The sequence below is a fragment of the Egretta garzetta genome, unplaced genomic scaffold (genome assembly GCF_000687185.1).
Source record: "Egretta garzetta isolate BGI_Z169 unplaced genomic scaffold, ASM68718v1 scaffold151, whole genome shotgun sequence".
Lineage (NCBI taxonomy): Eukaryota > Metazoa > Chordata > Aves > Pelecaniformes > Ardeidae > Egretta > Egretta garzetta.
The window spans coordinates 3877539-3892476 of NW_009258615.1; the positions used below are offsets into that span (position 1 = coordinate 3877539).

Genomic DNA, 14938 nt, shown 5'->3' on the forward strand with positions numbered 1-14938 from the left:
AAAGGGTATCTGTCTGCTTCAGTGGCTGCACAGAGCATGGAACAGCAGTGATGATCCAGCAGTCTAGATATTATAACATCAGTACAAATAGCAATAGACTGGAAAGCCAACATTCTGCAAGGGCATGCATGACACATTCAGAATTACTTTTATGTTTCTTCAGCTCTGTTAGCAAAGAAAACAATTTTATAAAACTTTAGTGATTCCAGAATACTGGGAATTTTCCCTTGGTTAGTGAATGGATGTGAATTCACCATGTCAGACTGGGATTCTCAGTGTTCTTTTACCATGAAGTTGTGCTTTGGAGAGTGTGTGAGACTGATGTTGCATGTTCAGCAATACACCTTACTTTGAGTACTGCATAACAAACCCTTCAGGGCAACATGATTATTCACATTGAGCAGCCTAAGGGGGGAACACGAGCGTGTTAGTGACCTCATCATTAGGTGAATAAGAATGTGGATATACACATCCAAGGCTTACAGCTGAGTGCAGCCCTAAAAGAATGCAAGATAGCAAAGCATTTTTTCCAGGTAGAGTTTTAAATGTGAAAATTCAATAAAACAGCTTAAGAAACTTACAGTATTTATTTTTTTTATGGGATGCCAGCCATATACCTAATCAAAAATATGAATGTATGCATCTGTTTTTAAGTACTCCCAGCATTAAACATGGCTTATGTAGTACTCCAGACTAATTTAATCAAATCACTGCCTTATTCTGATTTAAGAGTTATACCAACTACAGAAACGTAGCTTGAGAGAAAACAAACACGTATAATTGTCACTTCTACAATGCTGAAGTTATATATTTTATTTCATCAGTGTGGGACTCTGCATTCTTAAAATATAGTTTTATTCACTTCAATTTTCATAAGAGCACAATATTAGGATACTCCATTAAAACAGTATAATGCTTACATCTTCACATATTTTTGTTCTGCTACAATGTAACAACAATAACTTTCAGCTGCTTGGGAGAAATCTGGCATCAGAAGATAGTTCAGCTAAACAAAAAATGAACAAACTTTAAACAGATATATAGTCATAATATATAAACTATTTGGATAAATCTTCACAAAATTGTGGGGCCTTGCCTTTTCTCCTGTCAAAGAGATGTTGGTGTAAGCACTTGTCATAGGAAGATGATCTCAGTGTCACCTAGATGATCTCAGTGTCACCCACAGTCTTATCTCAGAATCTCCATTGTGTATTGGCTTATGGACAAACTATAATACATTTCTCTCTCATTTTTCTTTATAGATTACCTCATATGACTTGTAGGCCACTACCATCTTTGTGAAAACTTTCAATCTAAATGCTATTGACAAAAACCCCAACTGACACAACTTTACATTGACCTTGCAATGTTTGAGCATAGTTTTAAAGGGACAGTATCTGCACTCACAAGATTATAAGAAAATGCCAGCTCTCTTCTTTAAAATGATGCTCTGAGGTGCATAGAGGAAGTCTTGAAAATCCTGCCTTTATAGATGAAATTGGAATAAAGTAGTTCCAGAGTTAAGAAGCTGTCTTCCTAATCTATGAAAGGTGTAGCAAAGTTCTTGAGTCCCATTTTAATTCTGCATAAGAACATCCAGGGTTTATTTTGCACAGTTTCTAAAGCCTTTCCATTATGTTTTAAGGGATTAATCTTTTATACTCTTTATATAGTCACTAAATTCTCTATAACAATGTCATGCTGTAGATATGCAGCTGAATTTTTTTTTTTGTCAACTGCAAGTCAATACTAGGTGCTAATACTAAATTGATGAAAGAATCAACCTGAGAATAAATATTGTTGAAAACTCACTTGTGTTTTATATGTCAAGAGTTATATGGGATTTAAATTGGCTATTGTTTAGACAGAAGGGGACTTAACTGGAAATGAGCTCTCTAAGCATCCATTTGTGAAACATCTGACTACCTAAAGAGACATCCACAAGCTTTTCTAGGAGCTAAATGAATACACATAATAAATGTGAGGCTAGAGATAAAGACCAGAGAATGTGATGCTGAGCACAAGGTTTGGTATAGCCTTCGTAATAAATATTTGTATTGTGTTTTAAAGATTTGGTGAGAATGTAAAAGACTGCAGTGTGGTGATGGTGTTGTCTTTCTGTTAATGGAAAGGTTCAGTCTTTTCACACTCTATAGTCTTTCTGTAGTCTTATAGATATAAATAATCAAAAAATAAGATCACTGTAAACTTCTTTATAATGAGACAGCTGTGCTGATTAAAATACCATAGCATTCATGAGTCACTTGCAGGTTTTTAATTTTATTCTTCACACTTATGGCTACTGTTATCCAGGCTGGAAAAAAATCAATACTTTAAAATAAGCAGTGAAAATGTGTGAAAATATATCTATTTTTAACATTAATGATTCCTATGGAGCTAATGAAAAATTAATTATTTCATTTCTCTAGTTTCTTTAGCCTAAGACAGGTAAGGTTTTTTTTTTTGTTGCTGTTTTTTTTTTTTATAAAAGGCTAACATGTCAACTGAAAACCAGAAACAAGTTCATATTCACTCATTAATATATTAAACACAATATTCTTATTGATTTCATTGATGAGTAGCTTTCTTCTCTCTAAATAGTAAAGACAGTTTCTAATGTATTTGCCACAGGAGCTATGCTTTGAATCTTTCATTGTTCATTAAAGAAGAAAATGGTAAAAGCAATGCAAAAAGCAGACATACGCTTCAAATAATGGCAGTAGGAGAAGCATGCCCAAAGTTAGGGCTCAGTTCGTATCTGTAAACATTGTGCACATACATTTGCCTGCACAACCCCCAAATTATAACGCCCCTGTCTATTTAATAACTGCATGCACACATGCTTTTCATTTCCAAAACCATTCTTGAGTCTAATCCTATCTCTAGCACGTGCATTGAAACATTTAGCTAAGGAAGGATGGATTTAAGTTTAGACTTACTAGGCTAAAGCACACAAATAAGAAAAAGCATTCTTTGACATGCTTTGTTCAATGGGAATGCTGAAATAAGATTTTATTTATTCAAGTAAACTTTTTCTGCACATCCTGACAGAAGCTAAGCACAGAAGTGCAAATTCAGGCTGTGTATATTTCAATAATTTACTTGTTTTAAAAATATTCTAATTAAAATTTCTAAGGAATTGACATTATGTGGTTGTAGGTAGTGCAGGCTTCATTCCTAGCACATTACAATGTTGCTTCTTTCATGCTGGCAGAAATCAAATAGCACATTATAACAAAATGAGATAATAACAATGTGTGTCTACAGTGATATTATTATTTAATATAATATTTTAATTTAACATAACATTTTAATATAGCATTTTAATATAGCAAGTTTCATTTTTACTTCTCTTCTGGTTTATAAAACAAACACTTTCAGCATGAAAATACAAGTTTTGCAAGGTCGAGGTTATTAAGACTGACTTAACATTTTTGTGCTACCTGTGCAGACAAAAGCCTTGCATACAAATGTGCAAGAAATAAGGATGTGTTGCTCTCCCACCAACCTCAAATGAACAGATCAAACCTTCTACTCCTTCTATTCTATTTCCTTTTTCTATTCTATGCCCTATCAGTGGAAGCGTGCCAAGGCCAGGATGGATGTGGTTTTGAGCAATCTGATCTAGTGAAAGATGCCCCTGCCCATGGCAGGGGGGTTGGACTAGATGATTTTAAAGGTCTCTTCCAACACAAACCATTCTGTGATTTTATGATTCCTTTTCTAGTCTAAAGCTATATGGCTTAGGTCATGTAGCTGAAAGCAACTTCTACATACTGAATTACTATCAGGTAACATGACAGTGACTGACCTTTTTAAGCTACCCTATTTTCAAGTAAAACACATCAGCATGAAAAAGCTGCTGTACATCCACATCTTAAGTCCTTTTCATATTTGAGATCTCAAATACTTAGAAAGGAAAGCAAGTGCCACAGTCTTCTCTGCAGAGGAGCATATGAATGACAGTGAAGTGGGGTAGCAAAAAGAAAGCCTAGATCCATACCACTGAAGTCTAGGCCTGTGTTTGTAACCAAGTTGCCCTGTGTCATCCTATAATTACTGGACACAAGGAACTGCTCTTGGAGAATTTTTTTTTATGTATGATTGATTGATATCTGTTATCAAAAGAGTATATTGGAAGCACAGGGACCACTCAGCTTCTAATTTTAGGTGGTCAGATTAGTGCCAAATTAATCTAGACTGAATTGGGTCCACAGGCATATTTTATAATCAGTTGTAGTAGTCAATTTATATTGGAAGACATTAGTGCTATTACTATAATTAATCTCTATCTAGGGGTGTGTGTGTGTGTGTATATATATATATGTATGTATCTACATATGGATCTTCCTCCCTCCCCCCTCCTATTTTTATCTGTTAGCTGCCCTGGAGAAATTCTATTTCCTCACAGCATCTCAAGACATTAAAGGTAGTTTCAGTGTGTTTTTCCCTTACCTTTACATTCACATAGTTTTTTTTCAGTCTCGTTATTATTTTTCTTTCAGACACATACTTTAGGTCTCATTCCCTAAATAGTTTGATGTTACATAGTCCAAACCTTCAGGGCCAAGCCTTTCCTCCCAGACCAGTACTGCTTATACTATCCTATATATTGGATAGCAAGAACACACAGACACGTGCACACATGTACACAAAAAGATACCACTTTTCAAATACATTGAGAGCAGGTATTTAATTTAACCAGGGAGTCACTTCTCAGCTAGCTTGTGGAGCAGAAGGGCCAACCCAGCAGCTCCTATACGGCAGACCCTGGCACTGTTTCTTGCCATCCTGCTCTGCACTGACAAATCTGTTCCCAGCCCACAAATCTCTTCATCACTTCCTTTTAAACCTCAATAGACCATATGGTTACTTCAGCAGATATCTTGTCTCTCAAATGAGCAGTTAATGAAAGTATAACTTCTGATGCATGCAAACCTAAAAAAAAAAAAAAAATCAAATGAAAAATAAAACTTGCTTTGAGTAACAGGAGATGTCGTTTTGGCAGCCGAGCAGGGCAAGAGCTTCATAAGTCGCTCTTTAATGCTGCGTTTGGTACTGTTCTGAGCGTAGAGGAAACCTAAAAAATATATTATCATGACTGTTAACACAGGCTTGAGAACAATTTCTGTACATGCTGCAGAGTTCATCATTATAGCAGAATCCTGATGGGAAAAGGCCAAACATAGGGCAGCCATCCTGAATTGCAAAGGGCAACCAGAATTTTTGAAGAGGACAACAAAACTGTTTTGTTTTTGCATCTTTCCAATAAAGGGGACTTTTTTGTATATATCTCTTGTAAAGTTCTTATAACCCACTTTAAAGCATCTAACAAAGAAGTATCAGAATATGTATTTGAAACAACACGAGGTAAGAGTGTAAAAATTTTAATGCTAAAATACTATACAGATTTTTAAATCTATTTGATTTTGAAGTTTCATATGAAAGACAAAACCAAAACCAAATAAAATCTCAAAGATATCTTTTGTTGTCCTTTCTGGCAGTCTTCTAGTTCCATGGCTGAGTTTTCCCACATAATTCGTTTGTCAATTGTGATAACCAACCTGGTACTTTTGCCTTTTCTGAATATTAAAATATCAACCATGATGTGTAGAAACTCTCCCTTTTCTTTAATATTTGGCTTTCTACATATATATATATAAATAAGTATTATTTATATTTTCATCTTTAAATACTGACATGGCTTAGTAGTTAATGTTCATGTGCCACAAAGCAGGTGAACAATGTTACCCTCATTAACTGTGAAGGGAATTGTCAGAGTAACTGGCTGTGAGGTTTAAGTAACCATTTTACACAAAAACGATGATATGAGCAAGCACCTCCTGAATGCATATTTGCTGCAAACAACAGGCTTAACATCTGTAAAACAGCTGAGTAAATGATTCATGTTCCCGAGAAAGGTAGAGTTCAGTTCAGACATTACGCAACTCCTGCAGTTTTCATCTCAGCCGTATGCACTCAAACACAAATGCTGCTCTGCCATGGCTCTGGCTACACCAGCGAGAATGCAAAACAGATGGGGCAAGAGATGAAAACCATGACTGATAGCTCCTGTGCTAGCGGCACAGTCACCAGGATAATCCTGGGTTATCCCTGCTACGGCACTTGTGCTGAATACTGCTGTTAGGGACACGATGCAAAAATGACACGATGCAGAAGTGACATGATGTAGAAGTGACATGATGTAGAAGTGACATGATGTAGAGTGGTTTCTCCTCTGTCACCAAATCAGACCTATAACACAAAGTGGAGCTTGTAGGCAATCTTGAGAAAGTATGTACTTGTATTTGGGAACAGAAGGGGAAAGTGAGAAGGCTTTAAGGATGTTAAACTTTGTAAATGAAAGAAAAAAAATATTTCTCAGTTTGTATATGAGTAAAACATTGAAGGAAATTAAATGAATAGAAATGAAATGAAAGAAATGGGGAAACCCAGGAAATAATCACAGCCTTAAAATCAACCCACTATTACCAGCAAATGCTGCCTCTGCGAGAACAGCAGCTCTGGTGAATGGATGAAACAATCCAGCTTCAGCACAAGGTCAGATGGACCCAAATGACCATCTCTGGAAACGTTAAACCTTTTAATACAAATAATAACATGAATACATTTATTATCTGTAGCGCTTAACCATTAGCTCAACTCGGAAACACTCTGCAGATACATGCATAAAATAAAAGACAATCTGTGATCTGATGGGTATCTCAAACTCCATATTTTTACTTTGAGTACAAAAAATGAGCCTTTAAATGAATACCTTGTGGTCTCAGCTGGCAGTGTCTGCAGTATTACGGTATGCCTGTACTGTAGGTATCTGAACACAAAGGAAATTCATTTATCTTAAAGATTTTTTCTTTATTAGGAATTTTTCTAGCATAGACATGATCTAGAAATATCTACTTCTAGCTTGTTAATTTGAGTTAAGGTTTGCAAAGTTTTACTGTCCATGTGTTACTTAGATAATTACATAGGTTCACAACTTACGTAATTACTGAAGACGCATAGTGCTTTGCAAAACCTAAAGAGACATATTATTTCCAAAGGGTTTGAAGCTGAAAGCCTTGAGTAAGCAAATAATTTTGCTACTTTTATGCTCACACAGAAGCTCACAGAATTCAATGCAAACCATATGGTCTTTGCAGTGGTATGGTCAAGGTCAAAAATAAATTAAATATAAAGGAGAATGTAATATCAGAGGAGTAACTTAGGAGGACAGTATAATTTTTGTACTCACTTCTGGCAGGTAACTTAAAATGTCGACACGAAGATCAGGACAGGGGTGAGGGAAATGGTTTATGTCCTCATGGTATAAGGAAGCAGCACAGAAGCTTTTTGCCCTCAGTCGCTGCAGTCGGTTTGTTCTGCAGATATTGCAGTCCACTGTCCTGACCTCCTGATCAGTACTGCAGCTTTCAATGTGATTTTTCATGAGTAAAGGACTACTTAATATAGAGAAAATGTGTTGCACACAGGACCTATGCTGAGTCAGTGTTTAATACAAGTTGAAACAGTAAAAGTGTTAATTAAGTTGAAATATTGTAATAATTTCTGTGAATTCTGTAGCTATTTGCCCAGTTTGAAACAGGTTGATGAAAAAGCTGTGGCCATTAAGAAGATAATTAACCTAAAATAGATTAAAAATTATATATTATATAGTAAGAGATTCTTATCGTATTACCAGACTTTAAAATGGCTGTTCATGAAAAGATGAAGAGCCATGAAGCACCAACACACTGATAATGATGGACTCATGCTGCTTCTTCAAACTTCTAGAATAAAATAACAGTAATTCCTAGCCTGCAAAGAGATATTCAGAAGAAGCTGAATTTTCCAAACTCTTCTTGGGTTTTGTTTTTTTTTTGTTTGTTTTTTGTTTTGTTTTGTTTTGGGTTTTTTTAATAATTGGTTGACTAGAGATTTTGTAGCTGTCATCCCTAACCCAATCAGCCACAAACTCCTCTGGGCTAAGTGTGAAGGTTCTTCAAATTCAGGTTAGTTAACTGGTGCTGCTTGCTCTTGGGTTTGATAATTTGTTCCTCTGCAATGAAAATTAAACTGAGACACACTTTTCCACATAATTCACTGTGGGAGCGTCCTAGAACTCATCTCTGTAGAACACCACCAGGAATTGTGGGTGACTGTCCCAAGAGGTGCTCACACTTCACAGAATGCTCTGGAACTGGAGCATGGCTTACGTATTCTCCTATTTAGGTACTACTGTACTGATACTGTGCTGCATATAGATATTGGGCATACTAGACATCCTTTAGCAGTGACTGCTGTTTAGCATGATTTATATCTGTAGCTGCAACTGATAAATGCACCAGTGGCTTCAACCTCTGATTTACAGCTATTTAAACTAGAGAACTGTAACTCTACCATTTTCTTAGTAAAAGTCTAATGTAGAGAGTACCATATCTACACATGGTCAGCACAATTGTTTTTTGAATTGCTACTTTTAAAAATCATATTTGGCCAAAAGCATCAAAATTGTTGTTATGTGTGTGACCTAGTCACTCCAATATCACAATGCTGACAGGCTGATGTAGATCTGACACTGCTGGTTACACAAAAATACACAAAGAAGCACTAAATCTTTTCCTCATTAAATAACAAATTAATACAGTCATAAAAGACTTTAAAAGATAAGGAAAAAGCATGCTTTAGAGTATAAAAATTATTATTTATAAATTATGAGTTATAAGTAATTTATAAATGACCATATATTCTTAATCATACACAATTATACCTAGACTATCTTAACTCTTTACATATTTACTTTCTTCAGACGTATGATCCCTGCTTTAGAAAGGCAGACAACATTGCCTTGTTGTTACAGAGACTACCCCAGGGAAGACTATCAAGCCAAGGGATTTTTGCAGAAGTTTTCAGAGGCAAAATCTCTCTCTTTCTAAGTGTGATTGTTTTCTTTGCAAATTCTTTGTGGTCAGCATGAAATAAGGGCAGGTAGGCCACTTTCTGCTGGTGTAGCAGAGTCTGTCTCGCATCCCCACTAAGTGCACAAGGTGGACTGTGCTGTGGCTGCCCTTGCCCCCAAAGTCTTTCCCACCTTTCCTTGCCTGCAGCAAATGCCTTCTGTTTAAAGAAGCACTCTCCTGCCTTGCCTCCCACCTCATCACTGACTTTCTATAATGGGGACTTGGGTGATAAATGTCAACGTAGAAGGCACACTCATCTGAGTACTTAAGAGAGTTAAGCATTGGAACGGGCTGCCCAGGGAAGTGGTGAGTCCCCATCCCTGGAGGTATTTAAAAGACGGGTAGGTAAGGTGCTTAGGGACACGGTTTAGTGGTGGGATGGCAGGGTTAGGTTAATGGTTGGACTTGATGATCTTAAAGGTCTTTTCCAACCTAAACAATTCTATGATTCTAAGAGCCTTTTGGGCAGGTAATCATCCTATTTAATAGGAATTTCAAAACCTAGAAACAATTCTCCCAAATTCTTCCTTCACTGTCAGTGAAAGAGAAAAGTCACTTGTAAAACAATCTCTTTTCCCCCCTCTCTTTTTCCCCCTGTGGTTTTTTACTTTTGTTTACTCTTTTCTTTCTCAATATCTCACTCCTTTATTTGGCAAAGACAGCAGATGAGCTTCCACTGTTTAAGTCTTGCTCCACCAGCAGTATTACAATCCACTGGCCACATCCATTGCCTTGGCAGTACAGCTAAGCTCCCAGTAGTGCTGGAATTTGGATTTTGTTCACTTGCAGGATTTTAAGTCTTCCCATGAAAAGGGGAAAAATGGCTATGCTGTGTTAGTTCTGAATGTGATCTTTTTGGAAAAGGGTTAGTATAAGACCTGAAAGCCAAGCTGCGCAGGTCATTTTCCTAAATCTAAAATTTTTGTAGGAAGTGACAAGGATAAGGAAGACCAAAAAAAGAAATGCATGAAATGTTTTCTTGGCATAATGGTTTACACTCAATTTCAGCTGTATGATGGAATTTCTCCCAGGGCCTTAAGGGCTGGCAGCCCCACTAAACTGTTAATGGTTCAGCACAGATGGAGAGGCAAGGGAGACAAAATGAAGTGCAGATTTCATATTCACAGTTCAGGACTTGTGGAAGAGAGCCAAATCAGAGTGCATGTTCCTTCTGTGTAGTGAGTCTGGGAATGAAATAAAATTATGTACAACATAAATATTTATAAGTCTCAGCCTCAGTCCTTTGAAAACACCTGCCGAGGAACTGCATGAGTTTTCACTAGGTTACTCTACAGATCATCAGCAATTTTTGCCAACCCAGGAAAACATTCTTGCCAACCTCATTTATCTGTACGTATGTATTTTTAATGATTCTTCCTCTACAGCCCCTAACTTTGTTTTTCATCACAAAACACACCTATCAGCTTCACGGACTATTCAAGCCCTACAAACCACATCAGATCTGCTACAAAGAGAAGCTATCAAGGTATCGAGCTGAAAAAATGGATGCCAGCATTTTAGGGACTGCCTTGAAACATGCATTCAAGAGTGAGATTGCCCTCCTTCACTTTAAATTCCCTTGTACATATTCTTTTAAATCAACATGCCAATGGCAGACCCACATTAGGAGCTACACTTCTCCACCAACAAATTAGAGGTCAGGGTCAACTGGGAAGTCTGGAGGCCAAAAATACTTAAACATGGATTGAAAATGATGGATAGAGAACAAGTGATCTTGTCAAAAACAGTAACTACAGTTGGGTATTTGTGGGATTGGCAAATGGAAAAGGATAAAAGAAGAGAGAAAAAAAAAAAACAATATCACAGGAGAGAAGAAATAGAGAAGTGTCAAATTATAAAAAAAATATAAACCAGAGAAATGACCACACTTTTGTCCTCAGAGTCTTCATTAAATTTCCCAAATACAGCTTTGTTATTCAGACCATGCCTTCCCATGACACATATACAGCTTTTCAACCTGAAAAACTGCTTATGTTATACACAATTTCTATGCAAATGTTTAATGCAAACATTATCTAAAACTGTTATAAACATCTCCAGAAGGGTAAACACTGAAAATTGCAGAGAGTTTCTTCAGTACTAAGCTTGAAAATGTACTAATTTTTCAATACCGCTTTGTTCATTTAATACCACTTAATACACTTGCACACGCACTCCCAGAGCATGTGTAAAACTAAGCTGGTCCCCTGTGACAGGAAATGTATTTATACCAGATAATTTGCTTTCTTTAGAAAAATCTCATCTGAAGTGAACCATGTGAGCATATGAGGGAATGCACAGTGAACAAGATGTGTTTGCTTGCAGTTTCTGAACTATGCAGTTTCCTTCATTTTTTCCCCTTCTGTTGTTTATGAGAAGAGTATAGAAGCTTTTAACTAACTGCAATATATACAAATCATCACACAATAAATTACATCAACAGAAAGATAGTTATCTTATGAAGGAGACAGATTAGGAGGAAGAGGTTTTTAAGTCAGACAGACCAGATGAAAGGTAGTAGATAGTGCAGAGAAATAAAAAAAAATAGTTTTAAGTCAGGCTTTTTCACTATCCTGAGAAATAAAATAGTTGTATATTATTTTGACTGAAATTCCTAATTTAGTATTGCTCAATGGGATTTTAGAATGAGCAGAAATAGATTGGCAGAGGAAAGCAAGTGATGCTGAGGAACCTGAGATCTTGCAGATGGCTTATGAAAACAAAGACTGATGAGTAAGTGTTTTATCACAGCCTAAGCAAGGTGGATACTTCAGTAGCAGTGAAACGGGGCCTAACACTGGGCAGACTTCTCTGGACATCTCAATGGTAGTACCCCAGTCAGTGAAGAACCTGAAGGGCTGACACCAGTGACCAGGGGTGGGAGCCCCTCTGAGCACTCCCTTGCTTAGAGGACTGCTAGGCTCAGCATGGCAGGCATGGCAGTGTGGGCCTGTAAAGAGTTCCTTTTAAGTGGACCTTCTAAAGAGTTTGAATTAATAATTGTGATTAAATAGTGATAACAAACTGAGTTTATCTGGATTAGTGGAGATTCACTGAGTTTTATAAGGGAGGAAAACCAACTGATGCTTTGATGAAAATGAAGGATCATTTCTAACTGGAGAACTAAAAACCAGCGATATGCAGTGCCTGTGCTCTGCAATATGAAAGCAAGAGAGAAATATACTGTTGTAAAAAGACTAGAGAGAGCAACTGAAGACAAAAAGATGAGTCTATCAAAAGTGAGTGACAAATGATGGAAAGGAATCAAATGGGTGATAACAGATGAGCTAGCATGAAAAAGAAGGGTCCAGCAAAGAAAGGAAAGAGAGAGAAAAAGTAAAAACATTAAAAAGAATTTAAGAATTAGAACGAAAAATAAAATAGGGAGATATTAAAAATGGTGAGAGACCCTTCAAATATTTATTAACTCCATATTTAGCTTATCATCAAAACTGTGTGCATGGTGTATGTGAACATGTGCAATGCTGGACTCAGATATGTTTACATTTGCCAAAGGGCCAGCAGCTGGAGTCAGACTGGGGGTGTAGATGCCTCTGGCCCATGGTGTCAGCTATTGGGGTCAGTGGGGTCTCTGTGCCACCCACTGGAGTGGGTGAGAGTCTCAGCCCCAGCCATTGGGGTAGCAGCAGTGTGTCCCCTGAAAAACAGCTACTGGGGGGGGTTCAGCATGAATGAGGGGCTCAGCACCGGCAGCTGGAGTGGGACCACAGGTCTAAGCCTGTGCCTGGTGCTGTCTGCCAGGGGGTGAGTGTCTATATCTGCCCCAAATATCCTGTGCATGGGGTGTCATTCTCTAGCAAACCTCAGGCTGGACCAGCTGGTGAGCAGGGAGCCCTGCATCTGGGCAGGGGCATCAGGCAGGGAGAGGGTCTCTGCTGGTATTTGGATGGACACATGAGAACACAGTGCCTGTGGGACGAGCATGTGAGTGTGCATGTATTTGCAGTGAGCACCAAACTGGACAGGCCAGTGAGTGGGAGACCTGTGGGGTGGGTAAGAGGGGCCCAGGATCAGACTGGTTGAACATGCGAATGGAAAACCAGCAGCTGCATCCCTTGGTCTGGGCTGGAGACCCCCAGGCACACTGGGCTGGACTCCAGCAGCCATGAGGTGGAATCCCTGGGCTCTGAGCTGCTGGAGATGGTGGCCACTTGTAACACCCCTTAACAAGCATCCCCGTGCTTTCTAGTGAAAAGTCATTTCATACTATTAGGAAAGTTAGAGAAGACCAGAAAGAGATACTTTTAATGAATAATTTGTGGAGTGTACCTTCATAGTGTTCACACTATTATCCAATTATTCTGAGTGGAAATAATTAACCTACTGTGCTCTAGGCTGTCACTGTAATGCATTTTTTAAATGCTTTATATGAATTTAGTTCTTAGGAGAGATGTCTCATTGAGAGCTCAGAGAACTTTCACAAAATGGTGAAATGAAACCAGCGCACACTTCTTGATTCTGCTGAACTAGCCCCCAGCGAGTCAGCTCTGACCTAGGTCGGTCAGGAGTAGGGCACTTCCAAGCCCACTGCCAAAGTCAACAGCAAATTTTCCACAGAGTTCAGTAGGACTTGTCTGGAGCTTAATTTTTGTATTCCATACTTGGACTGTTAACATATTTCTGCAACTTTTGGTGGTTTGTGTAAAGCTCATTTTGATTTGGGGTGATAGTGCCATTACACCACATTTGTATGGAAGGCACCAAGCCTTTCTTAAACACTGAGAGTTTTCAGTCGCTGTCTAAGCTGTCGGTCTTGAGGTAAAGTACTCTACTTTCCATTGATGATCTGTATCCTGCTTCCATAAAAATAACATTTTTGAACAAGATGGATAAGGGGTACAACAGTGTAAGGAAGAATACACTTTTCGCTTCTGCAAAGAGATTTAAAGAAACCCAAAATAGTGCCATTCATTAAATGCTTCATTAAAAATATTATAAAGAAGAAATAAAAGAAAAGAGTGTCAGTCCTTCCTGTTGATCAACTACCCTTAAAACCAAGGGTAACATAGATGTTTACATTTACATTTCCTTGACACAGAGTTGAGTTGTTATAACTTAATGTAGTTAGATGCAGTGCAGTATTTCTGCTAACAGAGCAGTGTTTTATTTCAGAAGTGTTCTGGTTTCCTTAAGAATAATGCAGCTACTCTTGTAGCTTTTACAGCTCTATGTACAGTACCAGCTTGAAAACCACTTCCAAGCACGCAACAGATGACAGTCTTAACAAGCACTAAGTTAATTAAAAATACCTAGTATGTACACACGATGAATTTTAGAGGCTGGGTAAGCATGACAGGTTTCCAATTAGGCTGGCTAGAAGTAACAAATACATTCTTGTAAATCCCATCCTCCGTAAGACTGGTGCGTAATTTGTTAAACAAACTTGACCTTGTGCCAAAATGCAGAACTTCTACCCAATCTTCTAGTGCATCTTGACTACAGTTCCATTCTGAGACCATAATTAATCTCAGGTAGGTTTAAGAATTAATGATCTGGATAGTACTGTTCAAATGTTGTCAATTTTTCACTAGTGTTCTAAAAGTCGTAATTAAAGAAGCCACTTTGAAGCAACAAATTCTCCTTGGAAGTGGTGAATATAAGAACTTAACTGATAAAAATTTTGTGTACAATTTAAAGGCTTATTAAAATTCAGGAGCCACATATTCGTAAATATCTGAAATACTAGGATGCATGATGCATTTGCACCATTTTGAAATAATGTTTAAATAATTTACAAAGTACAAAAAAAAAAAAGCAAAATTTCTTCATCTTAGTAAAATTAAGTCATAGAATCATAGAATCATAGAATGTTTTGGGTTGGAGGGGACCACTAGAGGTCATCGAGTCCAACCCCCCTGCAGTCAGCAGGGACACCGCCAACTAGATCAGGTTGCTCAGAGCCCCATCCAACCTGGCCTTGAATGTTTCCAGGGATGGGGCCTCCACTACCTCTCTGG

At 37.7% G+C, this 14938-nt stretch overlaps 1 protein-coding gene across 2 annotated transcripts in view; it reads right to left on the bottom strand.

Annotated features, from left to right (window-relative positions):
• KCNIP4 (potassium voltage-gated channel interacting protein 4) overlaps positions 1–14938 on the bottom strand; it is a 231264-nt gene that overhangs the window by 49588 nt on the left and 166738 nt on the right. Inside the window, exons 1-2 of one of the 2 annotated variants that reach the window (XM_009648035.2) lie at positions 9109–9158; positions 7933–7955 (exon numbers count right to left, since the gene is read on the bottom strand). The exons of the other annotated variant lie outside the window; for it this stretch is intronic. Coding sequence (XP_009646330.1) covers positions 7933–7955; positions 9109–9158 — 73 coding nt within the window. Of the gene's footprint in view, positions 1–7932; positions 7956–9108; positions 9159–14938 lie in introns of those variants that run through there. 2 annotated transcript variants of the gene reach the window in all.